The following is a 27,266-nucleotide window of genomic DNA, read 5'->3' as shown; positions in this document are numbered from 1 at the left end:
GTTGGTGGTGCTCACCCACCCAAGGGTCCCACGGATGAAAGGCCTGTGTGATATAACCTTCCATTCCGACTCCAGCTTAGGAAACCCTATGGGGCAGGTCTGCTCTGTCACTTGGTGTCATTTTGAGTTAGAATTGGCCTTACAACCATGGGAGACACGTGCAGCACTGCTCCCCAGTCCCGGTAGGAGGAAGGCGATACAAGTTTTATGCATTTCAGGCAAACCCCGAGGAACTTGTAGGTCAGGGCCCCAGCACCACGCCCCGTCTAGCCTGGGAGACGCGGTAGGGACAAGGCGTACAGAGCTCTGGCAAAGGTTCTTTGGAAGGTCTCCTACTCCACTTCCCCTCCTGCACAACAGCGTGAAGAAATCTCCTCCTGAACTCATTCTATGTGTCTTTAGCACTGAGTGTGACTTGAGGGTCCTCCCCCACCCTGCCCAAACAGCAAATCCCCCAGCCCTTCAGAACCACCCAACTGTCCAAATGAGGGACAAAGAACTACTCTTTTCGCAGTACTCCCCACTGAGAGTGTTTGGTATGCTTTTGATCATCTGCTTTGAATAGTGTGAATGGAAAACAATAGGTAAAATATATGATAGACATTATCCAGTTCAACAAGCATTTATTGGAAAGGAGGGAGAGAAAGAGGGGGAGAGAGAGTGAGAGGGACTGACTCAGTTTCCACACTAGAAAGGGGGCGAATACTGGCCCCCTTGCAAGGCTGCTGTGAGAAACAGTAACATAGCCTTCACTCAGGGAAGGGGGAAAGGGGGCCCCAGCCGGCCGCTGAGGACAGCAGGGCTCAGTGTTTGTAAACTACCGGGGCAGCCAATGGATCATGAAATCAATTTTGTGGGCCGTGACTGTCAATTTTTCTGTTCCATAAACTAGACTAGAAAATATCAGTGCGCAGGGCAGAGGAAAGCAGCATGCTATCGGAAGGTTTTGTTTCTCTGCTTGTGTGGGCCTGATACAGAAACAGTGCTCACAACTTTCTAGTACCAGGTAGCGCAGTTGGCAGCTATGGAGGTGGGTGGGGCCTGGCCTCTCCTCAAATGTGATCTGAGTTCCGGTTCTGCTCTGCTTTCTGTGCCTCACTTTTCAAATGTCAAATGTGTATGATCAAACTGGTGTGAGGGTATAAAAAGAGAGAGACAGGAAGTAGCCAAACCGTGTGCGGGATTACTAACAGCTGTTAGGAATCATCATGAATACTCATGTGATTTGTCCGGACTGCATGGAGGGCAAGAGAAATGAGAGCTGCCATCGCTGTCCTCAAGGAGAGTCAAAAATAGAAATGAATGCGGCAGGGGACAAGAAAAAATGCCAGTGGCCTTCGTGTGGGGCTGCAAAGGGTTTGTGGGGCACAGAGCAGTAGCAGGGACATCTGGTGAGAGCCCTGGCAGGAGGGTTCTCCAGTGGGGTTTCCATACAACTCCCTGTGGCTCATTTTTTCTCCTCCTTCTTTAAATGTGTATCACAATTTGAAGTGTGTCACAAACAACAAATGTAAAAGCATCACAGAGAGCAAGGTCCTCCCAGAATGTGCTCTTGTTTTCATTTAAGTGACACTGCTCTGTCAGGAGCCAAAGGATCGGCCATTCCTCCCCCACCTGTGGCTTCAATCTCTACTAAGGATAATGGCTGTTGTTGGTGTTTGCAGCTGTCAAGTAGATTCTGGCTCACGGAGGCTGACCCTTAGAAAGCAGATCACAACTGAATCTGGACAGCTGTACCCACCAGCCTCTTGGCTATTAGTCCAGTGTTTGGAGTGTGGGCATCACTCAAATACAAGATGCCATATAGCCATCCTCTAAGAGAGAGAGTAAAGCAATCCCCTAGAGTTTTCAAGGGCATAACCTTGATGGGAGTACACTGACCCAGCTTTCTCCTGTGGAGCAGCTAGTGGGTCCCACCTACTGACCTGTTGGTTGAATCAGGTGCTTAACCACTGCGCCACCAGATTCCTCTAACAATAATAAGAGACATTATTTATTGGGCATCCTAAGAATCAGCCATCGGATATTTCCTCATCCAATTAAATCTTGACAGTCAATCTACAGGATAGTTCCTACTGTTCTCGGTTACTCAAGGAAGGGGAAGCTGGTGAGTTAAATGGCTTGGATGTAAAGGGTCAGAGTATACCTACTTAGCATTTCTCTCTCCCTAGTTGACATTTCTCTTTTAGCACAATAGTGAAAAAAATCTATTATCATACTATTTGCACATGAACCATGTACGTCGGGCAGGAATGAACCTGGAGGTGCGAGCATAATAGCACTGCCTGTGGTAGTTACGGTTAGATGGAGACTGGGCTGGGGCATACTTGGCAGTGGTTCAGCAGTTCATGGAATGATGTGGGGTATCTTCCATTTTCAAGTAACACACCTTTTTGTATAATGACCTATTCATTGGAACCTAACTGTGCCAATATGGGAGCCTTGTTGATACTCAAAATGTTTGAAGATTTTGCTTTTTTGGGGTGGGGTGGGGAGGGGGTTACAGACACACCAGAAGCGTTTCCTAGGCCATTTTCTGTGTTGCACACCCTCCCCAAACTATGTTTTCATTATCACCCTGCATTGCACCTGAGAAGCAGGCAATAAACACCCTGCGTTTACAATAGTTGGTGATCACTATCTACATGGATATAAAGCTTAGCACTGTTGGTAAGCGTATTTCCTCTGGAGGAAATGCAGGCAACACGCTCACAAGCAAGGTGGAAACTCATAGAACAGAACCAAAACCCAGTTATGTCAAGGTATATTTAGTCTTTGCTCAGATGTGCTGCCAAAACCTTGTGGGGAGAGCCAAGAATTGTCGCACGTTGTTTCTTCATTTAGAGTTCTTTTATGTGTACATGCATACAAACATTTCTTATTAAGCAGCATTAAAGAGAACGCAGGGCACGTTCCTCACGCCTTTCATCCACAAATATGAAAGTACTTTACAGACACACCCAGTACCTCTGCTAAGTAAATCTCATTAAAGCCATTTCAACCAGGGGTGCAACTGACGTATAGACAAGGTATGGACTGAACCCGTATTTCCACTCTAGTGAGGTAAGTCACGCTTCAAACAGCCACAGGGAGTCTTCAACAGGAATTGTCAGGTGCTAAAATGCCTGCCATTTTTCCGGAAAAGGAGAGCTTCAGTTCAAATTCCTGAATAATGTGAATATTGCACAGGGTAGTGGTTGGTGAGATCGCGGACCCTAGTCCTCCAAGTTCACCTTCCCTTCTATTTGTGCATCATACTCGACTGGCTCAATGAACAGACTTTGAAGAGTTCTCCAACTCCACATTCCCAGGAAGCATATTTGCACGGCTTTCTTTCTTGTGTTCCTCATCTGTTTGTGTGTGCGCGTGTACATTGTGTATAAGTAAGGCTTACATTATGAGCGGATACTGTGTATATGTGTATTGTGTGTACACATGTGCTGTGTGTATTCTGTATATATGGGTATGTATTCTGTGCACATGCATATTAGATCTGTGGATTCTGTGTACATGTGTATTGTGCATATGTGTATATTCTATATATATGTGTAGGGTACGTGTGCATCACATGTGTGCATTTGTTCTTTAGTTCTCCTTGATCACCAGTTGATTGCTGATGATACCCCAAATTCAAGACAGAGCAGCCAGTGTCATGGGTCAAACAAAGTCAAGGACAGGATGGAAGAGAAGAGACCCTGTTGGTTCCTGTCTGGGGGGCTTCCAAGCCTCTGCGTCTGCAAGCTGCAGTATCACACACATGGCGAGAGGCAATTCTCCCAGCAACTCTTGAGCTGGCACCATGACTATTTCCTAAGGGCACAAGAGGCAGGATTCCTGTTTCTAAGCTCATCCCTACTACTCTGCACAGTCTCCCTGATTAAAGTCATTTACTAATGGCTCGAGTTTAAAAGAGCCCTGCTAGTACAGCAGTCATATGATTCGCTGTTCACTGAAGGTTGTCAGTTTAAACTACCAGCCACTCGGTGATAGAACAGTGAGGCCAGCCTGCTTCTGTAAAAACGGCCGCCCTGGAAACCCTATGGAGCAGTTCTGTTCTATTGTTTAGAGTTGTCATAAGTTAGAATAGACTTGCTAACAATGAGTTTCTTGTGGCTTAGATTTGCCCAGTCTCCCCACAGCATCAGGAAACTGTAGTTCTACAGCCACATAGTTCCATAAAAAGCCCTCCAAGAGGGTGGTCTGCTTTGAAGATGGGAACTCTACTTCCTGAAGCAGAATTTCACGATTAAAGACCCCTAAGAGTCATGCTTCCCTACAGAAACCGGTTGGCATCCTGGGGTCAAAATTCAGTGGTGATCAGTGGATAAAAACTGGGGCTTCTGGCGAAGTTTGAGTCAGAAATCTGGGTATGTCATAAAATCTATTACACATGCAAAAGGAGCACTGCACTTGTGTTGGTGTTGGATAAGCATTGGACTGTTGACTACAAGGTCAGAGGTTCAAATCCATTAGCTCTGCCATGGGAGAAAGACGAGGCTGTTTGCTCCTGTAAAAATTAGCTCCTCAAATCCTAAATAGCATCACAATGAATTGGAATGCACTGGATGGCAGTCAGTACGTTTTTGGTTTTATATATATGTATCCGCAAAACAAAATGAACAGATAAAACCTGGGACCTGATAAAGATTCCTGTTAAAAAAGTCTATTTTTGAAAACATGCTAATTTGTGGAAGGGATTCAACACTTTGATCGAATTAAAAAAAAAAAAAGTGACAGAATGAGGAGCAATTAAACTTGGGTGCCCTTGAAAAGGAACTTGCCCGATGCTCTGGCTCACATACCTGAGGTATGATCGACATTTTCTTCCTTAAATCATGAAGTCCAATTTCAGTTGTCAAGATCTTATCAATCCAGATTTTCCCTTCAGGTTCTGACAATCTGAAAAGGGCTGAAATGAGGGAACTTTTCCCAGCTCCTGTTCTTCCCACAATGCCAACCTATAAAGAGACCCAGCAAGAGGGATTGAAAAAAAATAATTAAACGCCAGGCAACAAACCTAAAATAAAATAAAACTTAAAAGCTTTGGAAATGCAGTAATGAAGTTTTACAACGAATATATTCTTGTGGAGTTTCTCCACCTCTGTACAGTGGGCAGTTTGCAATTGCTACATCCTTGTTGTTTGAGGCTGTCCTGTGCACTACTGGGTGATTAGCAGCTGTGCCGACTCCTGTTCACTGGGACCTAATAGCAGTCTCCAGTTTGACCAACCAGAAATGCCTGCAGACATTGCCAAATACCCCTGTAGAGCACAATTGCCCCTGTCTGACTCTACTTGCTTCAGGAAAAGTGGAAACAAACAGAACCCGTCCATTGACAGTGAATGGCCACCCTTTCAAGGGACCCATGGGAGGTACTGAATGAAAGTCACAGGATTTATTCCCAGATTCAGGGACGTTATGATCCTTGTGTGTTCCCGGACAGGCTCACAGAGACAGTAACAATTCAGGTCAGAGATGCTGCATACAAATGCACATCTTCTTTGGCCCAGGTGCTAGCACTGAAGATGGTAGAGAAACGAAACCACATCTGGCTATGTTCAGTCTGGAAGAGAAACAGCTGACGTGCTTTAAATGCATGCCTGAGTATGTTAACAGACAGTGACCAGTAGCCAACACACATCATGAGACAAGCAACAACGGTACCGTTTGTGTTTGCAAGGGGCCTTAAAGCTGAACAGTTCAAAAGGCACTTTCCAAACCAATTAACACCCACCATTGCCCCTTGGGAAAGATACATGTCAAGTATCATTCCTCTTATTCAAACGAGATTGGAGAGGAATTGAGTGCCTGGACAATAAGATCAAGGAACAATATACTGCTGATAAAATGCTGGTCAGGCATGGAATGGTGTGCATCTCAACCTGTATGCACAACCCGGCCTTTTTTTAATGACAAGCTTGTCTCAGTGGTAAACTCTCATGGGTGGCAGCTGTCGTTGTTGAGGAAGCTGAATCGGAGGAGGGGGATAAGACACGCCTGCATCTGTCGAGGACGCAGACCCAGGACGTTTTACAACACACTGCTTTGAACAGAGTGAAGACGCTGCCCGGAGAAGAGGTTATATGCTGGGAACTTTACACAGCAGCTCACTTGAACATGTCCACATGCAAATGTTTTCAAACTGTAAAATCAATAATGGCACCTCAAAGGCAGGATTTTTCTTCCTCCTCACTTTAAAATGGATGAAAAGTGGCTTCGGCTAATGTTATAATCTTGCTCGCCATCTTCTACCTTCCAGCAAGAATTTATATCTTACAGGTGAGTTATTTTCTGCATACAAGTAGATCCTAACCTGCAGAGTCACGTGTTTCTGGGTTTCCCTCAGTGTTCTCACATGTCAACAAACACACACCCTCTCATGGGCAAATACCATGTTGGTGAGAATGTGCAGCTGTTTGCAAACTCCTGGTTCTGCAAGAAACAGACCTATCTGTGCCAAAGGAAAATGCCACAGAGGACTGGCCAACCATAGGACTGTGCCCCTCAGGGGCGGGGGGCACCAAGGGCCACTGAAGCCCCCAAGACCATGAGCTCTGACCTCATGGGAGGACAGGAAACTAGCAACTTGAAGAAGACTGCCCGTTTCTGCTGCTGAAAGGGCTTCCAAGCAGTCCATACAGTTTGACTTCCTGCCGAGAACTGGCCTTTCTTGCTGCTGAGCGGCTTGAGTCAGCGTATGTGGAGTGCAATGGCAGAGGACTGAACTGAAACACTTCAGTTTGAAACCCTGACTGGCCCACGTCTCCACTCCCCAGCAGGATGGAGGGACTGACTGTCTGTCACAGGGTCTCCGGGCTTTACCAAAGTCCATGGGCGACTCAGAGCGACCCTAATCACCATATTAGTGTTTTTTGGCTTAACACTGGAGAAGATGCTTTCAGGTAGTGTTACTTCAGGTGCGATGTTTAGGAATTGTTCTGTAGGTCCATACCGACCACACTTGCACCTGGGTGTCTCTCAAACATTAACCTTTGCACCTGGGTGTCTCACGCCCATATCAAACTCAAGTGATAATAATAACAATGTACAATCTGTGGAGGCTATGAAATGTCACGTGATGACAAACCTCATTCTGGATGTCCCTCAACTTCCAAAATGGATGAAAATGTCGACAAAAGCAGTGCACTTGTGCTCGAAGACCATTGAAGAGATGGGGAAGTTATCGAGACAATCTTGGATCTCAGTTCAGCAAATTGTAACAAAAGATTGGGAATGAGAAGGGTCGCTGTGAAATTTGTGCCTTGGCTTCTGACTGGCAAGGAAAAATAGTGTCCACTGGAAACATGCTGTGCTTTGAAAGAACAGCTCTAAGAGACCCAAATTTTTTCCCCAAGGTCATCACTGAGGAGGAGACACGGTGCTATTCGTATGACCCCAAAAGCAAACATCAATCAAGCTGTTGGAAGACACCATCGTCACCTCGCCCCCCAAAAGCCCACCAAGTGAATTCAAAGATCAAGACGATGCGCATTTGTTTATTTGATGTGAGGGGGATAGTGTATTTGGAGTTCATTCCACCAGGTCAGAATGTTAATCAAGTTTTCTATTTAGTGGTTCTGAAAAGATAGCGTAGAAGTGTATGACAAAAAAGGCCTGACTTGTGGCAGAGAGGGGACTGGTTCTGCCACCACGTCAGTGCACCTGCTCATGCAGCCCTCTCAGTGTGCCAGTTTTGGGCAAAAAACAGTATGCCTCTCTTGCCCCACAGAACTTACTCACCTGACCTCGCTCCTTGTGACTACATGAAAGGACAGCAATTTGATGGCATAGAAGAGGTGAAGAAAAAAATGAGGGAGGTGCTGTCAGCCATCCAACAAATGAGTTTCAAAAATGCTTCAAATGTCTTGAGTGTAATGGATAGTACTTTAAAGGTGATAAAGTTGCTTTGTTAAAAAATTTAAATACATAACTTTGGGGGGAAATTCTGCTTTTTTGTCAGGAGTACGCCCTTGTATAGTGTTCCTTGTACGGAGAAAACACAGTAAGCAATTACAGCTACATGAAATCATCTTAAATGTAATACAGTAATCTAATATTTTGATGCACATTTCAAAGCACCATCAGTTTGTGATTACAAACCCTGACTTGTATCTCAAAATTTTAATATAGTAGGCTTCACAGGAGTTGAGACCACTGACATATATGCTGTAGAAGGTTGCCGGAATGGACATTATATGGCTATATTCCAGAAATAGAATCTGAATTTAAACTCACACTGGTTCTCTGCACATTTGCACACCTGAGTATTATAAATCTGTTTCAATCAGCATTAACTTGATTCCAAAACGTAGAATTACATTTCCCGTTATGTCCTGCTAGGGATTACACAATCCCTTCTCCCTATCATAATCCACGTGCATTATGCTGTCAGATTAGCCCTATTGTGCTCTACTGGGACATCTCCTCCACAAACTCTCGCAACGCACGTTTCCGTCCTGTGTCGCTGCGTCGGTTTCCAGGTAACTATTAAGTTGTTTGAAGAGTTCAATGTGTCATATCTGGTGACTTACTCCCCAGTGCAGTGGTTGAACGATATGCCCACCCCTCAAAAAAACAAACAAACTAATTTGTGCCCATGTTGTAACACCTTGGACCTATAAATTTTGGCTTATTTGGGAAAAGGGTCTCTTTTATTACCCCCTTACTTTCAAGTAGGGATCTTGAGATGAGATCATACTAGATTATCAAGACAGACCGTCCATCCAATGTTGAGTCTATTTTTTTAAGAAACAGAGAGAAAGAGGGAAAAGCTGGGATGGCAATGGGAACACTGAGGCAGATAGTAGAACAATGCAACCACAAGCCAAGGAATGGTGGGACTCACTAGAAACTGGAAAGGCAAGGAAGGAGTCTCCCCAGGAGTCCTCGGAGGAAGAATGACCACACGAGCGCCTTGCTTTCCGGTTCCTGACCCACAGAACATGAAATAGCGGATTTCTGTTGATGTGAGGCCCTGCATCTGTGTTGCTTAGTGAAGCCAGACCCAGTTAACACTCATTATGTGGCCAGCACATATGCCACGTATCTCTCTCTTCCTCCAAATTAAACCATAATTTATCTCAAATGAAATCCTCCTCTGCTTTGTGCATCGCTGAATGCCTTCCATTTCCATTTCTACCTGCTGAAACCCTAACTATAGGTCACAGGGGTTGTTTCAAATTCTTGGGAAGTTCTCGTCCTGTGCCACCTGAAAAAGATGGCTTATCATCTATTTCCTACACATCTACACACCTTCCCGACCACACTTTGTCTTCTCGAATAGCGAGGTAGGCAATGTCTCCTTTCGTCCAGCAGAGTGGAGGTATAATTAGATTCAGCTGGGCATCACATGCATTGTACAGAGTTGAAGATTTTAACTCAGGCTTGAGAAATTTATAGGAAACTATTGCACGTTGTTGAGGGTAGGATAGGCGGGCCAGAAAAGGCAGACACGGCTGATACATTGTATAGCTATAAATAAAGAGGCAAATGGCCAATCTCTAATTTTCCCAGGACAGAAGACCATTACGGCAGTACAAATGGTGAAATTTTTATATCATCATAATGACAAACTTCTTTTATGAAGCATTTCCGCTGTGCTAGTCTCTGTGTTAGGTGTTTCTTCCATGTCTAATTGTGTTTAATTTAGTAACAACATTAGTGGTCAGGTCATATTATTATTCAATTTATAACACAGAAAATGTAGGCCTAGAAAATCCTGTCTGAGATGACAGAGTCCACAGAGGCAGAAAGGGACTTAGAGTGAGGTCTGTCCACCCCACTCTCATTCTATGTGGTAACAATATTGACAACAGGTTGGAAAATGTAATCCTTCTGTCTAGCTAGAAGGGAGAAAACAGTGAAGGGAGGCTGAGGTTAATGAGCTAGCCTCCTGCTAGATATTAAACACAAGCTATGGGATGCAAGTGAGTATAATGTGAGTTGGCAAGACATCTGGCATCATAAGGAGATCACTAGAGAAATGGTTGCTATAACAAAGTGTGGTGAAGAAACTAGATGGTACCCAGCTATCAGAAAGAGCACAATTTGGAGTCTTAAAGGCTGTCTTCAAATAAGCAGCCCTCTAAGTGAGGCATCAACTAAATCCAAATGGCAGACACACACCAGCCTGTATGAACTAAGGACTGTACACAGTATAATCCAAATCTGAAGAAGGGAATGGTATCAGAGTTTAAACTCTTAACACCCAGTTTGCAGAGGCTATGGAAGACAATGGAAATCCATATCCATGTTCAGGGTCCACACACCGTTAAGCCTCCAGAGAAACCCCTCTGAACAGAGTTAAGGGATGTGAAGAGCCTTATCAGACAGCATTGTAAAGCTGATGATGGCATGTACAGTTATGTTAAAATGTAGTATCTTATGTGATCTCCCCTTTGACACATTTTAAAGTTGTTACAGCTTTTTTTATAAGTGAATGGGAGAAATACCTGTGGGTTAAGCCTCCAGTAAATTCCTTCTGCCCACAGCCCATAAACAGCCGTACAGCCATGCAGAATGATAAGTGGACCATTACACACGCAGTTCTGTGAAACACGAACACCTTATCACCTGATCTCCGCTTTGAAACCTTTTAAATTTGTTCTGTTTTTCACATTTTTTGCTTTATTTTAAATTGAGGTTTTTTTCTGTTTTACGTTGTTATTGTTATTAGTTGTTGTATTGTGACTTGATTTTGTATGGTTTTCTGTCCATGAAATCCAAGATAGGTAAGTCCACGGAGACAGTAATTGGGTGAATGGCTTCTTGGGGCTATGGCAAAAGAGGTTAGAAGAGCTAATAATGAAAGAAAGAAGAAAATGTTCTAAAATGACAGTGGCAATGATTGTACAACTCTTCTGGATTTGAATGAATTATTGAATTGCATGATGTGTGGATTATGTGCATTAAAACTATTTTTTTAAAAAGGCAGGCATCTCTGAGCAAAAGAGGTACCTGATTGTCACGTGGGCCACACTGTTTGTGACAGGAGCTAGGTGCACAGCTGGGCTGGGAGTGGATGCTGAACTAACTGGGGACATATCAGACAGATTTGGGGCACTTAGTTTGGGATCTCAAGGCTAATTTTTATGTGTGTGGAGTTTTTAAATCCCCCCCCCAAACAGTTTTATTGTCATGTAGTTTACATACCACAATCATATCTAGTTTAATCATATCAAGGAGAATTGTACAATCATTACCACATCAATTTTAGAGAATCCTTCCACACCCACCCGAGGCTGATTTTTTATCCCACCATATGGGGAAAGAGCCCTTTGGTACACTGGGCCCAGAAGGGACCGGTCCTGGACTAGGAACTGTCTGTGAGGAAGACTACCTCTCCTATAAAGGTGTGGGGAAGCAGGGAAACTCAGAATGATGCAAACCAGAAGGCATCCTGCAAGCTCACAATTACCAGGGTGATAAATGGTACCGGGCTTTCAAGAGACTCCTCCTGTTCAGCCACAGAGGGGCCGGGGCAATCCAAGGGCTAGTGTGCAAATTGTCCAAGGAGGTTTCTTTGAAGACAAAAGTAATATGAGCCACCAAACACCACTGGTGGAAGGAAGAGAGACGACTGAGAGAATCTAAGTGTGGGCACAAATCACACAGCCATCATGTGACCCAGATGGAGGAAGGTACAACACTACATTTATATCTGCTTCCTGGCAATGTGGCTGGGAACGAGCTAGCACCTGGAGCCTCGACTCAGGAAGAGGGACAACCTGGGGCGGAGGGGAGGCCTTGCAAGAAAATAGTATGTTAAAAAAAAAAAAGAGATAAAATGAAGGAAACCAATATTTTTGCACATTATAGCAAGGTCTAGTACACATCTGTAAAAATGTATTATCCAAGCAATAGCTCTGAGAAAGGAAAAAAAATAACAAACCAAAATCAATCTACCACTAGGGCTAGAAACGCTTTCAAATGGCCCAGCCCTCTCTAAAATGATCAAATCAACCACACAATCAGCTACATGAAAAATACAGCAGGCGCTTACACATTAGCCAGCTAGGCCAGAGTGGGCATTCACCTCATTTTGGTTCTTTATTTTACTTGCAGTCTCTACCATGAATTTGAATCCTGCTTAGTGACTATTACAGCCTCCCGTTGATGACAACGTTCAGGAATCTGGGGAGCAGAGGAAACCAATAAAGGAGGAAAGCAAGCACCATTTCCGACATGTGGGCACACCCGTGTCCTCTTGCAATCAAATCCCATGGCCAAGGGGCTGCAGACAGGTGTAGGAAGATGAGTCCTGGCTATACATACGAAGAGGGGAATTATTTCAGGACGCTGCTGCGGCCTGAATACAATTTCTAAATACACAGATGGAGCTAAATGTGATCTCTGGAGCTGAGGCCAGAAACAAATCAAAATTCAACTTATTGTGGTTATTATAACCTAGCCTTCAAATTCAATTTACCCACCAACATTTTAGGACTCTCAGATAATCCTCTGATTTGGGGGTTTTAAGATAGAAGAATACAAATCTGGGGCATAGGTTGGGCAAACACATAAGCTCTATTTCCAAGTCTTCCAGTGGCATTTCTTAATTTATATTTTATTGCTCCCTGGGAAGTTTCAGATGCATGCAAATTAACAGCATTACGTTCACACTTTAAACACAAACTCTTCCAAGGAGCAAAGATCCCTAATTGGGGCCCGCTCTGAAAGGCATCATTGCCATCAAGAGTGGCTGTGGATGTTTTCCCTACCCACCTGAGATAGTTTATTTTGCCAGCCTGGCCGATAAACACAAGTGTGATTAACTGAAGGGCAGAGAGATAAATGGCTTGGTGAGCCTAGTCTTTCTTGTCTCTCGCTCTTTGATCATCGGACCAGTGTGCGACTGCCTTTCTTGTCATGTGCCTCAATTTAAAGGCTACACTATCTGTGGGACGCCTAGCCTGTGGACTGTGTTGCTGTAAGTTGAGGTCCCTTTAAGACATCTCTGGAGCTGGGGACTGGCAGTTGGTGACCTGCCTTGTGATTGGCTGCTGTGCTGACAGCCTAGCTCGCTCTATAAATAGAGGAAGATCTGGCAGCAGACTAGACTTGAAGGACTGCTAGTCTCTCACAACTCTCTCTCACGGGAGTGAGTTGAATGGAGGGATTTGTAGTGCTTTATAATTTAACTGTATTACATATTTATCTGTATATGATTTAACAGTTCATTTCTTGTTATATATCTAATTATCTTTATAAATAAATATATTAAATTATGAGCAATTTGGTTTTATCTCTCTAGAGAACCCTGTCTAACACACCAACCTAGCAGGAAACTGGACATAACTAGGGTCCAGGTTTTGCCAAGTGACTTATTGAAGCTGTGTCCTTGGTATCCTGTGGGCATTGAGTGGTGTGCTTATTTTTCAATGTCACTAGGCTAACATTCAGGGAATTACTTCAATCGTTCACTAAGTGGGTCTGTGGAGAAAGAGATGCTGAATAGAGCAGCTCTTATAGTTTCAGCGCTTACGTGGAGGTAACGGGCTATTTGTTGGAGGCCAGTGTTGTGGTTTCCTGTGACTGCCGTCTTCACACCTGCACAGCACTTACTCTCTAGACCGCAGGACCTCAGCACCCACTTGATGCCAGAGACGAGGCCATTTTCTGAGGGACAGAGGTGAAGCTGAGATGCTCCTCCATTGCTGGGAGTCTCAGAGAATGAGAGATAAGATCTATGAGGGAGACCCTTTGGACCGACTGATACGAGTTGATTTTCCACAGGCAGACCAAGGGAGAGCAGGGTACTCAGGCAGAGGCACAAAGGGAGTTGTGCTGGGAGCTGGGGGACATGATGCTTTGGGAGAAGTGAGGGCCCTCTGAGTGTAGGGGGTGTCTGTCTGCGAATGTGTAAGCCCAGGACATCTGTTCTGGTTTGGCCCCTCAAAATATCCCTGCCCATCTCATGTCAGTCAAAGCCCCAAGTGTGATGAAATACTGAGGACAAGGCAGAATGGGCTCACAAACTGCTCATTGCCTCCTCCTGTGCCCATCTTGGCTCTCCTTTAACTGATTTTGAGCAAAGACTGGTCCCTTTGCTGCCTGCAGCGTGGGTCTCTGGTTCCTGACCCTGGACAGTAGCCAACAGCTGAGTAGGCAGCTCCTGCTGGAGAGGGCCTGGGGCTTCCTTATGGTTCCAGCAGGAGGCTCCCACAGGCCAGGAGCTACCAGGAAGCTCTACAGGCATCAGGCTTGTGCTGCAGAATAACACAGGGCAAGGGATAGACATCAAAGCATGAGGGCAAGACCATGGAAGTATCCAAGGGACAGATGAAGAAAATGTGAATGAAGTGGTGGCAATAAAGAAGGGAAGGTTTTAGAAATACAGGAATGAGAAATTGGAGGGTAAGTGAAAAGGAGCAGGATGGACAGTATTCACGCCTAAGACTCAGACATGTTAGCGCGATTGGTGGGCCCACTAATCACCATATAACGAACTAAGCCGTGTCTCTTAAAAAGATCACGAGGTGTCGAAGGGATCGCTGAAGACAAAAGGGTGCATAAGCAAATGTTGCAAAGAAAGCTGATGGTGCCTGGCTATCAAAAAGTATAGTGTCTGGGGTCTTAAAGGCTTGAAGGTAATCAAGCGGCCATCAAGCTCAGAAGCAACAAAGCCGGCATGGAAGAAGCACACCAGCCTATGCGATCACAAGGTGTCGAAGGGATCAGGTATCAGGCATCATCAGCAGAACAAAAAATTTTACCATAGTGAATGATGGGGGGAGTGTGGAGTGGAGACCCAAAGCCCATTTGTAGGCCACTGGAGATCCCCTTGCAGAGGGGTCTCGGGGAGGAGACCAGCCAGTCAGGGTGTGATGTAGCAATGATGAAAAATACAACTTTCCTCCAGTTCCTAAATGCTTCCTCCCCGCCCCCACTATCATGATCTGAATTCTACCTTGCAAGTCTGGCTAGACCAGAGGATGTACACTGGGACAGACAGGAACAGGAAATACAGGGAATCCAGGGCGGATGATCCCTGCAGGACCAGTGGTGTGAGTGGCAAAACAGGGAGGTTGGAGGGAGAGTGGGTTAGAAAGAGGGAACCTATTATAAAGAATTATATGTGACCCCCTCCCTGGGGGATGGACAACAGAAAAGTGGGTGAAGGGAGACGTCGGGCAGTGCAAGATATGACAAAATAATAAGTTATAAATTATCAAGGGCTCATGAGGGAGGGGGGAGCGGGGAGGGAGGGGAAAAATGAGGACCTAATGCCGGGGGCTTAAGTGGAGAGGAAATGTTTTGCGAATGATGAGGGTAATGAATGTACAAATGTGCTTTACACAATTGATGTATGCATGGATTGTGATAAGAGTTGTATGAGCCCCTAATAAAACGATTAAAACAAAAAGATGCTGACGTCTGAAAGCCCAGTAGCTGTGAGTGTGATGCTGTTTAGAAATCAGGTTTTTACTGTTACGTGTATGCGGCCCTCCTGGATGAAGGTGGGTCCAAGGACTGAATGGTGTCTTTTTAAAAGGGAAAACATGGAGAGACCTAGGGACAACAGAGAAGTGGCCATGCGAGTATCCATCTACAAACCAAGGAAAAACAATGCATGCCGGGGACTACCCAGTGGGAAGGCTTCTCTTCGAGAGTGGAGGCCCTGATTTATTCTTGTACAGTCCGATACGAGACGATCAATGCCTATTCTTTAAAGCCTCCCACTTGGACTGCTTCTGTCATGGAAGCACGAGGAAAGTAAGACACACTGTGAGGTGGCTGCTCAGAGTCAGGAACGACCCTCTGATATCCCACAGTCTCCAGGAGCTGCCTAGGACAGCATCGATCTAATGTGTATCCATGGAAGAACGGTAGACTCCCTCCTTATGCCCCTGAGGAGGCCAACAAGGAAATGTGATATCCCACCTTTGGTTGAAATTTTTAAAGAGTCGAGATGGCTTATACGAACCTTTTCTTTGGATTTTATGAGCGCAGTCAAGTGTTTCAGAACAAGAGGTCCATCTAAACTGTACGTGAAGTTAACATTATCAAAGACAATCGTGCCTTCGTGGGGCCATGCCGGTGGTGGACGCTTCTGGTATTCCCAGGGGGCCTCTTTTTCAAGGTTTGTATATTCAATCACCCGTTCTACAGAGATCATCTGAAAGAGATATGACATCCACATGTGTTAGGAATAGGGGTGCATTTTAAGAGTTTGCAAATCAAACCTCCTTTTATACTCAGCAGGCTAAAGATAACATCCTTAGTGGAGAGAAGCAGGAGACTGATGAGGACTTTGATGAAGATATACACACTTGGTTCATCACCTTATAATACGTTCACTTATGGCTTTGATTGAGTATCAAACTTACCAGAATTAGAGAAATGAGTGTTAATACTTTATTTATCCACTTCTCATCTGAATAAAAGGCAAAAGGAATGTATACAATAAAATATTCAAATAATAATCTTTTGCTGCAAGAGGTTTATCTAGAACAGGTAAATGGTGTGAACATAAAAGCTAACTTTAATGATATTGAAATCTAATACTTTACTACATTTTCAAGTCTAATAAGTTACTGGATTTCATTATCACTGTGTGTTCTCTCTAGTAGATGCTAACTGACCACCGACCATCAGTGGGTTCTATTTAAGAGAGTAGAAACCTGCCTACTAGGGTTTCCAACAGTGTAATCTTTAGAGAAGCAGGTGGGATTGAACCACTGACTTTTCGGTCAGAAACCAAGAGTTTTACCTACTGAACCACCAAAGTTGCTTACACACTAACTGAGTGGGCCCTCCTACATACTGCAAATTGGCACCTTGGACCAGTACAAATACTAGAAAAAGACAGCAACAAATTGAAGCCATCCTATCTTTTGTAGGCCACACAGGAGATCAAGTCCTGAAATGCCAGTGGAGGATGGGGGCTATTAATTAAACAAACTATCCCAACATACTAAATTCTTCTCTTACTAGGAATGAGGAGTTATCCTTTAAGAAGCGAAAATAAACTGGCCTCTAAGAAATTAGCTTATATCCTCTCTAGTATTTCAGAACCCCGCTCCTACGGAGACATTTATTATATTTGAAGACAGCTTGTGATGAATATAAAACCTGCTGACATAGCATACATAAGACTGAGAAAAAGATGTATATATTTTATTTTACATTAACTTTAAACAGATGGAGGAAGGATCTAAAAATCTCTGCTAGCCATGATGCAAAAATAACAGTTTTAATATTTTACATAAGAATTGCTTTTATGCCATTTAATGGCAAGGAGACTTGAAAAGGGTAAGAAATGTTAATATAAACATTACCATATTTTCAACTTCGGCGCTTTGTCTAACGCACCACTGGAACATCCCCATGAGCGTGAGGGCGTAGGACAATGCCAAACCAACTTGCCCAGCATCCAGAGCTAACAGAAGAGGAAGAACAGAATAAAGTCAATCCCAATCCCAACCCCGAGCCTGGCTCCCTCTTCTATTTCAGCAAGAAAAGGCTAACATAATGTGCATATACACAGAATAATGCTGTACTGTAGATTATCTGTTGATGGAGGCACTGGTACAATGAAAAAGGGGGGAAAAGACACCATTAGGGATTCAGAAAGACTTAAACTTATTCATTAAAAATGTATTCATCCCATTTGAAAAGCAGTATCATGTAGGTGAAGCTCCTGGTTCCAGAAACCTAAATAATGTGCTTAGCTGCTAATCCATGGGAAGGCTGAAGGGATGAGTGTCCCTAGAGATGCTTCCAAAGAAAAGACTTGCCAAAAAACAGTCACTGGCAATGCTGTGGGGCACAGTTCTACACTAACACTCTGCAGTCACCAGGTCTGATAGATGTGAAGAATGAGCTACTATTCACGGACGTTTGTGATACGGTTCCAAGGGTCCTTATGTAATTCTGTAACCCTAAGTCAGAAAACACTAAAAACAAAGGATAGGTTCTAGGAGCAATAGCCAATACACTTAAATTGAAACACTAATTTCACTGTTCTTGCTTGCTGAAAGTGATCAAAGATTGAGCCTTCGGTATGGATTGATTACAACTCAATATGAACTTTGGTCTTGTTTACAAAGACCCAAATCCTCAAAACTGGACCCATAAATAACATCATGATGAATGGGAAAAGGGTTGGAATGCTCAAGTATTTCATCTGGCTTGGATCCACAATCAATGCTCCTGGAAGTAACAGCCAAGAGATTAAATGAAGCATTGCATTGGGGAAGTCTGCTGCACAAGATTTCTTTAAAGTGTTGAAGAGCGAGGAGGTTCCGTGGAGGAGAAAGGTGAACCTGACCCAAGCCATGGTCTTCTCAATTGCATCATGTGCATTCGTCAGGCATTGATTAAGGAAGCCCAAAGAAGAATTGATGCATTTGAATTACAGTGCTGGTGAAGATAACTGAAAATAACACGGAGTGCGGCAAGACCAAACACACCTGTCTTGGAAGAAGTACAGCCAAAATGTTCGTTAGAGACAAAGATGGCAAGACTTCAGAGTACTTGTCACGAGAGACCAGTCCCTGAAGAAGGCCGTCATGCTTGGTGAAGTGGAGGTCCAGAAACAAGAAGTAGATGCGCTAGACTGCCACAGTGGCCGCGACAATGGTCTTACACATAACAACACTGTGAGGACGGTGCAGGGCCAAGCAGTGCTTTGTTCTGTTTCTACACAGGGTCGCTTTGCAGTGGACCTGACTCTACGGTACCTAACAACCACCAGCACTCTCTGGTCTGCTGTTCAATAACGCACTTCAGCCTGGTCCCCGGGGAACAATAAGGATGTGCACACCACTCACCACCTGGTGTCCCTGTGGCTGGGATGCCATTTAATGGCAAGGGGACTTTCCTGCTGAGAAACACTCGCAATGTAGTACGCCAGGCATCTACACAATTAGGAGCCCTAAAGGCAACAGCCTCCCTGGACACAAGGCTTACTAATAAGCTTGCCTCTCCCCTCATAACCAACAGGAATATACAGGAGATCAGCTTGCTCTGTGTAGGATGGTTGATAAAGAGTACCTATCAAGACTCAGAGAGCCTGTCCAACTGGGCCCACAGCAAAACCGACACCCTATGAGTACTTTTATGCAATCTATTGGAACCATCGTCAGAACCAAGCAGGCTACATCGTTAGACAAGGTGACGAGACTTTAATATCGGTAAGCACAACTATGAATTGTGCCCATTCCATAAATAGTTACTGACATCTGCACTTACTTCTTGCCAGCAGCAGAGACCCAAAGGCAATGACGATGACAAAGATGCCACAGATGGCGTCCAGGCGCACGGCAAACCACCGGGATGTCGTCAAAAACAAGAACCAAGCCTCTGGATTCAGGATACATAATACGCATAGTAAATGAGCAGAATAACCATGTTAACTGTAACGAACTGGGAGAGCGCTTCACGCAGTTGGGTTGCAGACCATTTTTACACAGAGTAGGGCAGCAGGGTAACAGCTGGGGCAGGCTGATACACCCATGGAACCTCCAGACTCAGAAAGCTAAGTGATGCAACGCAATCTTTGATTCACGTGATATGAAACAGGACAGTGCCTTTATGGGAGGCATTCACTGAAAGAGTCTATGCAAACATTATAAACCAGTGCAGTGGAACACAAAACATAGGGAAATGGCCTCTTGTTTGCATTTCTTGCAGGGCTGGGTCTCAGGGCGAAGTTTAAAGTCTCACAGGGCAGCAGTTATTGAACCCGGTTAGCCAAAAAACCAGCTTCTCCTGTGTCTAGCACCTTCTACTTTCTCCCACCCTTCATGCTTCCCATGGGGTTCCAAGCACAGTGGATTTTCTTGTGGAAGCACACATCGAAGCAACTATTTTGCTAAATGGATCTACATGTAGTATTCAAAGTGCCAACTTACACAATAAAGATCAGAGGAACAAGTCGGGACTTTTTAGATATAGAGGCAATTCTGAAAATTAAAAAAGAGGCAATTCTACGCATAACTAAGAATCCACATGTCAAGTGGGTGGCACAGCTGATAGCCAAAAAGTGATTTCCGCTGCCACTTATACCACAGCTGACTGCTCGAACATTAGCAAAGTATGGCCTGGGGGTCAAGAATGACAGGCTACCAGCTCTCATTGCTAATAAAGTTTTGTTTTTAAACCATTTTATTAGTGGCTCATACAACATCACAATCCATACATCCATCCAGTGTGTCAAGCATGTTTGTTTGTTTTTTATCATTTTATTGGGAGCTCATACAACTCTTATCACACTCCAAACACACATCAATTGCGTAAATCACATTTGTACATTCGTTGTCCTCATCATTCTCAAAACATTTGCTCTCCACTTAAGCCCTTGGCATCAGCTCCTCATTTCCCCCCTCCCTCCTTCCTCCTCACGTCCTCACGACCTCTTGATAATTTATAAATTACTATTTTGTCATATCTTACACTGTCCATCGTCTCCCTTCACCCATTCTTCTGTTGTCAGCCCCCCAGGGAGGAGGTTAGATGCAGATCCCTGTAATCGGTTCGGTAATAAAGTTTTCATGAAACACCACCAGAACCAATCGCTGAAGTATTATCTGTGCCTGTTTTCACATTGCATTCCAGAGACAGTAACTACTCCCACGGTCCAGCTCACCGCAGGTCGGCAGTTCAAAACCACCAGTGGCTCAGTAGGACAAAGAGGAAGCTTTCTACTCTCAGAAACTCACAGTTCTCCCCTGTCCTACAGGGTCGCTAGGAGTGACCATGGACTCGATGACAGAGTTAAGTTTTTGGTTGGGTTCTTTCACACGAGAACATTGCAGTAAAAGGAGGACTCTCCAAGCTCCTAGGGGGAGGGAGAGTGGTAGGCTGAAAGAGTATCACAGACAATTTCAAGAGAAGTCAAATGTGAGGGGGAGAGGGAGAGGGAGAAAATGCAGAGGTCCACGCCAACATGGTCACCTGAGGGGAGAGGTCAAGCTGAAGAGGCAGCCCATGAGTGATGCTGTGGGGCCACTTCGGGAGACTCACAGACCTGAATGCAGATCCTGGTGTGCATCAAAGAGTTCCTGAAACCTCTCTTCAGCTTTGTATGCCCGGATGGTCCACAATCCCTGAAGAGAAGACGATAAGTGGGAAAACACCGGGCTTCGTGCTGGGGGAGCAAACACAGAGAAAGCTCAGTGACGCCTCCCAAGTTCTGTGGTCTCTCATTGACCAAGTCACGCACCTGCCTGATCAAAGAACATGCCTGGGATCCTGAGCCCTCTGCTCTGGGGATCCGTCCCAGAACAAAGGGAAAAGGGGGAAGAGCTCCTCCAGAGCAACAGTGCACGTTCACCCCCAAACTCCTGCTCACACCGCATTTCACCGCAATGACCCAGGAATGGTTAAAACCTTCTTTGAGCAAATTTTAATCTTTCAATTTCTTTGTTTGCTAATTCAAATTCCTGGTCCTATTCCAGTATGAATCGTTCTGCTAATTTTCTATGATATCCCTCCAGGCAAAAAACCTTGCTTCACTCATGTTTGAGTCAGTAGTGTCTTTAAAAAAAATCATTTCTTTCTTGGAATCCTCACCAGACAAATTATAATTAGCCATTCTTGTGAGTCTACCACTTGTTCCGTGGACCTGTTCTGTGTACTGTGGGGGCATGTGTGCTGAGATGCTACAAGCTGTGCCACTGCTATTCCAAATACTAGCAGAGTCAACCACAGTAGACCGGTCTCAGTCGAGCTTTCAGGTTAAGAAGACAGACTAGGAAGACAGGTCTGGCTATCTCAGTTTTAAAGTTAGTCAGTGAAAACCTCAGGGGTTACAAAAAATATATGATTTAATCTGGAAGATATCATCTATATATTATATTAAAATATATAATATATTGATTGATTGATAATATATTTATTAATTAATATAGTAAAATATATTATCTAGTGCTGGAGGATGAGCCCTCAGGTCGGAAGTCACCACAAATACAGAGTGGCCTCATCAATGGACGTGAATGCCAACAATAATGAGATGGCATGCAGTCACACCATGGTCTGTTCTCCGGGACATGGGTTTACCCTGAGCTGGAGAGGACACTATGCTAATCAATACCAACAAGTTACAGTCTCAGAAACCTACTAGGGGTCACTAAAATTTAAAAATTGATGATCTAAAATATAAAAATTCATTTAAAAAAAGGTTGGCTGTGGTCAACCATACAAATCTATACAATGGGATGTCTTTCAGTAACTGGAGTCATCTATTCGTCTGCTCTCTAGGTGTAAGAAACCACACCTGTACAGGCCCTCCCCCCCTCCGCGAGTCCCTGAAACACTCCACAGAACTAGACAATGACGTGTGGAGCTAACCAGTTCTACTGATGACAAGAGACTTTTCCTTTCACTTTATAAAGCTGTCATCCACTGCCGCTTCAATACTTCCTATGAGGTCTGTGTTAACAGAGCACCACACATATGTAGCAACCCCAGACTCCTTTGTCCCGAGTAACCCACTTACTGACTCGATACTTAGAACCACGGAACTCACTGTCTCTCTTCTGGGCCTGGTTTCCTTCCACCAAGTTGGGAAGGTGCCTGGTTCACTGGCAGTGACTTCCCACAGTTGATGTTTCTGGATGCAAATTCCTAACTTTCTTTCCTGCTATCACCCCTGAGCAGTGGTTCCCAACCTTCCTAATGATGCGGCCCTTTAATACAGTGCCTCATGTGGTGGTGATCCCCCACCCCCAGCCATAAACTTATTTCCGCTACTACTTCATAACTGTAATTTTGCTGCTGTTATGAATTGGGCGACTCCTGTGACAGGGTCACTCAACCCGCAAAGGGGTCGCGACCCACAGGTTGAGAACCACTGCCCTTGAGTCTTCTTTTCACAATTTTACTCTCCTTCTTAATGAGAATAGTGTTAGTGCATGGATTCATAGAGAGATGAGCTCTGAATGACTTCGTCCTCTGATTATCTGTACCACAGAGTGATCAATCATAACAGGTTTTGCCCATTATTCCCAAACTAGAATGCTAAATATAGCATTGGACTCAATGCCTTATAAATGGACTCTTCTCTTCCAATGTCCTCCCAAAGGCATTACTTTCTAGGTCCATTTATATGAATGGCTTTAAAAACAAACCAAACCCCAGATAGTATAGCATTACACCCAACTGCACCGAAGGCTGAAAGTAAGAATGCTTTATCGTTTTGAAACCTTTAAGAAAGGCAACTTACTACTTTCCTTCACTATGTGAAAGCAATATCCGTTAGTAAAATAGTATTTCTGACATATGATGACTCTATTTTGGACACCTCCTTGTTCCCCTTTCTTAACGGCAAGATCAGCAGTTCAACCCACCAGTCCCTGCAGAGGAAGAAAAATGAGGCTATCCTGCTCCCATACAGATTTTGCGCCTTGGATACACTGCACAGAGAGTTGCTATGAGTCGGGATCGACTCCACAGCAGTGAGTGGGTTCTCTTTCCTAAGACGGTCCTTTCATTGTCATTCCCAGTACGGCGAGGGAAGTGAAATGTCCATATTTTTTTTCCATGTTAGTTCCCAAATGAGCAAATATTTTATTTCTTTATATTTACTGCGGGTACATTCTCTGGGAAGAGGAGTGTGCAGTGAACGAGAGAGCAATGCTCCATCTTCCTGGTACCCCAATCCCACGAACAGTATCCTCCAGGGCCGTCCTCCCCTCCTGTCCCCCGCTTCTGGGTTCACTGACTCCGGAGGGCATAATCTGCACTCGTACACACTAACTCTGTGGGAACTGTTGAAAGACGGAGTCTCTCAGACACCTAGATGTCTCCTTCATGACGGCGTGCCAACCCGAGAGCCGGAATAATACTCACTTGTAGATTCCAGGCGCTTGACATCTCGTGAGGTTTCTAAGAAATACCGCCGAAGTATGAAGAAAATGATGGCAAGCGGAACCAAGGGTACTGCCACCCACGGGATCACTGCCACGGCCACAGCCACCACACCGACCACCTGCAGGAACGTCTGCAACAGCAAGCAAGGCAGCGCTGGTCAGCAAGGGCGCTGCGAACGAACGAACGGGTCCTCATCAGGACCAAACCAGAGCACGAAGGCTTTGCCATCCCCAAATGAACAAAACGACGGATGGGCCTGCTCCTGCTGAAGAACATTGGAGTCTTGGTGGGGATTAAAACCTGATTGACTGCACATTCTGGGTGAAGAAACGAAGAATCAAACATTAAATATTTCCCTTTGTTAGTGGGAGTGCCTCTGCCTTGGTCATCTGCATGAGTAATGTTCGATAGGTAACATCCCTGGAGGGACCGTTGTGAAATCTGGCATCTAACAAACGTTTCACATGTACTCACTCATTTGAGCCTCATCTGCAGTCAGGTCTGGAAACTCCCACCACCAGCAACGTTAGAAAGTAGTAGAAGCATTACCCCACCTTACGGTTAAGGGCACCAAGGTACAGGGAGAAGAAGGTAAGAAGTTCAAGGTTACACAGCACAAGTCATGGGGCCAAGGCCACAGGATCAGTCACTGTAACAAACTTAAGCTTGTCCCCAATATAGAGATGAGTCTTCATTACAAAATATCAAAACTTGTTTGAACTCTTGTCTTTAATGGTTCCCTCCAAGCCCCTTTACTTTTCATAGTTCATCAGTATGGACAATAGAGAATAGAAGAGCGGGGGAGGAGATGTGATAATTTTTGGATAATTCTGAAAAACCTGAAGGAATTTGGGAATGAGAAAACAATTTATACTAAGAGATTTTAATCTTAATGTACGTGAAAATTTCCATCGTTAGACTAAATTTAAAATGCTTTACTTCCAGGGCTGGCCCCAATCAGAGCCAAACTGATCCCTCCCTAGAAGAATGTGCTACAGAGGACAATGCGAAGCCGACAGGTTGGGAGAGGCCAGCATGCCACACACACATGGAAGCAAACCAAGACGGAAAAAGAGTGATTGAGGGTCTAGACCCCTTATCAGTACACCGATCCCTGAGGGCAACGTCCCTGCACAGAGAGGACTACAAGGCTGACAAGAGCTTGAGACATGATGGCCCCTTGCCGGAGCAGACTGCAACAGAGGCCAAGACACACAGCAGGGAGTTAGTCCGGTCTAAATCCCCAAGATATAAACATAGGTGTATGCATGTATTATGTATTATGTAAAAACATTATTTAAAACATGTATTATGTATAAAAACATGTATTATGTAAAAACATTAATTAATAAAAATAGAGGTATTGGCGTATGTACATATATTTATATGACAATACACGGACCTAGTGGAAGGACTTTGAGCCTCTCTGCTCAACGCAAGAACCCTTCGTTCTAACAACCCGGCATTCTGTGATGCTCACCCTGCCAGCACGGCGGAAGATAACATGAGTGCACAAACAAATGGGGTGAGGAAAATCGATGGTGCCTGGTTATCAAAAGATATAACGTCTGGGGTCTTAAAAGCTTGAAGTTTAACAATTGGCCATCTAGCAAAGAAGCAACATGTCCCTATTGGAAGAAGCACACCAGGCTGTGCAATCATGAGGTGTCGACAGGATCGGGTAACAGGCATCAGAAGACCCCAAACAAATCAACCATATTGTTGAGAACAAGGTGAGTCAGAGCAGATTCCCCAAACCTATCTCTAGACAAAGGGACATCCCTTCACAGAAGGATCACAAAGAAGAATCACCAGGGTACAGTAGAGCACTGATGAAACACATGATAATCCTGATTCCTTGAGGCTTCCGGCACCACACCCCCACACCCTCCACTATCATTACCCCAGTCCTGCCTTTCACTGTCGGCTAGACCAGAGCATGTACACAGGTAAGAAGAGCTCACAACACATGGAATTCTGGTCAGATAAACCCCTCAGGTTCAGAAATGGGAATAGTGATACCAGGAGGGTATGGAGGAGGTGGGGAGAGGAGAGGAGGGAGGGGGAACCATTTGCAAAGATGGACACAACCACACCCCACCCCAGGGGGACAAACAACAGAAGCTGTGGGGGAAGGGAGACAGCAGTTATTGTAAGATATGAAAATAATAATAACGTATAATTTATCAAGGGGTCTCGAGGGGGGAGGGAGGTGGGGGAAAGGAGCAGATACCAAGGGCTCAAATGGAAAGCAAATGTTTAGAACATAATGACAACATATGTACAAATATGCTTGATACAATTGATGCTATAAGAGTTATAAGAGCCCTCGATACAATGGTCTTTAAAAATAAAATGCTCTGCTTAACAGGGTAATGATAACAACAGCAGGTGCCATCTATCAGCCATTTACTCTTTGCTGGGCACTGGGCTAATGGGCTTATGCACATTCATCTAATCCTCCCTCACTCAGAAGGCCAGTAAAACCCTAATTTTACAAATGGAGAAACGGATTATCAGAAGAGTGAAGAACTTGCCCAGAGGCTGAGAGGATTGAGGCAATGGAAAGATCATTTGAATTCAGAATATTCTGTTTCCAGGGTCTGTATTTACAAGTTAATATTACAGAGTTAAGTTTAATAGAAGTTGGTGTCAGCTTTTATAATTTTGGATGCTCCCCAAAATGAACATTAACTTGGTCTATCTAAGGAGACAGCAGGGGTATTAAGAGATTCAACTCATCGGATGATGCTGACTTAAGTATTCAACTGGATTAAGAAAAGTAGACTTGGGTCTATGATTCCAGGTGATATGAACACAATTTAACCTATCAAAATCCAGTGCTGGCTTCTTGGTCAGGGTGAGTGGTGGGACACACGGATGAACAGGGCACAGTCTGAAACTCTGAGACTCATCATCAATGAGGGACACAAAACCATGATTCCAAACACAAGGCACACACTACAAGGGGGATGTGTAGGGTGTGGGAGGGGCCACAGGGGTGGGGGCTGGAGGAGTTCTTTAAACTAAGGAGTTTTGAGGAACTTGGCTTAAGCTTTGGGCAGTAGTTGGAAACAACAAGCCGCTCTGTGGGAGAAAGACTAGGTTTTCGACTTCCATGAAGTCACAGAATCAGAAAATTCTCAGGGCACTTGCGCTGTTGCATAGCTTCACTGTGAGCTGGAACTGACTCGATGGCTGGGTGTTTGGGTTCAGGAAGAAAGAACTTAGGAGCTGTCCCTGGTGCAATATTCAAATTCTCACCTTACATGTGGAGAGACGTGTTCAATTTCTCAGCAAAAATTTAATTTGTACAATATCCAGGCCATAAGTACTGCTAGTGGAGGCTTGTGTGTTGCTATAGTGCTGAACAGGTTTTAAGGGAGAATTCCATACTAAGACAGACTAGGAGGAAAGGCCTGGCAATCTACTGAAAAACAGTTCATGGACAC

At 44.5% G+C, this 27,266-nt stretch overlaps 1 protein-coding gene across 3 annotated transcripts in view; it reads right to left on the bottom strand.

Moving 5' to 3' along the window:
- The window catches only part of ABCC4 (ATP binding cassette subfamily C member 4), a 283,125-nt gene that overhangs the window by 52,948 nt on the left and 202,911 nt on the right, over window positions 1-27,266 (bottom strand). For all 3 annotated transcript variants that reach the window (XM_004709768.2, XM_045296369.1, XM_045296368.1), the window contains 6 exons: window positions 23,794-23,944; window positions 20,972-21,091; window positions 19,195-19,305; window positions 17,280-17,380; window positions 15,926-16,117; window positions 4,803-4,958 (listed from right to left, as the gene is read on the bottom strand). In XM_004709768.2, the coding sequence (XP_004709825.1) occupies window positions 4,803-4,958; window positions 15,926-16,117; window positions 17,280-17,380; window positions 19,195-19,305; window positions 20,972-21,091; window positions 23,794-23,944 (831 nt within the window). The remainder of the gene's footprint in view (window positions 1-4,802; window positions 4,959-15,925; window positions 16,118-17,279; window positions 17,381-19,194; window positions 19,306-20,971; window positions 21,092-23,793; window positions 23,945-27,266) is intronic.

The sequence above is a fragment of the Echinops telfairi genome, unplaced genomic scaffold (assembly GCF_000313985.2).
Source record: "Echinops telfairi isolate 266 unplaced genomic scaffold, ASM31398v2 ScPeMD7_7405;HRSCAF=8443, whole genome shotgun sequence".
NCBI lineage: Eukaryota > Metazoa > Chordata > Mammalia > Afrosoricida > Tenrecidae > Echinops > Echinops telfairi.
Note: the sequence above shows the minus strand (reverse complement) of the source record. Positions and strands in the feature narration are given on the sequence as shown.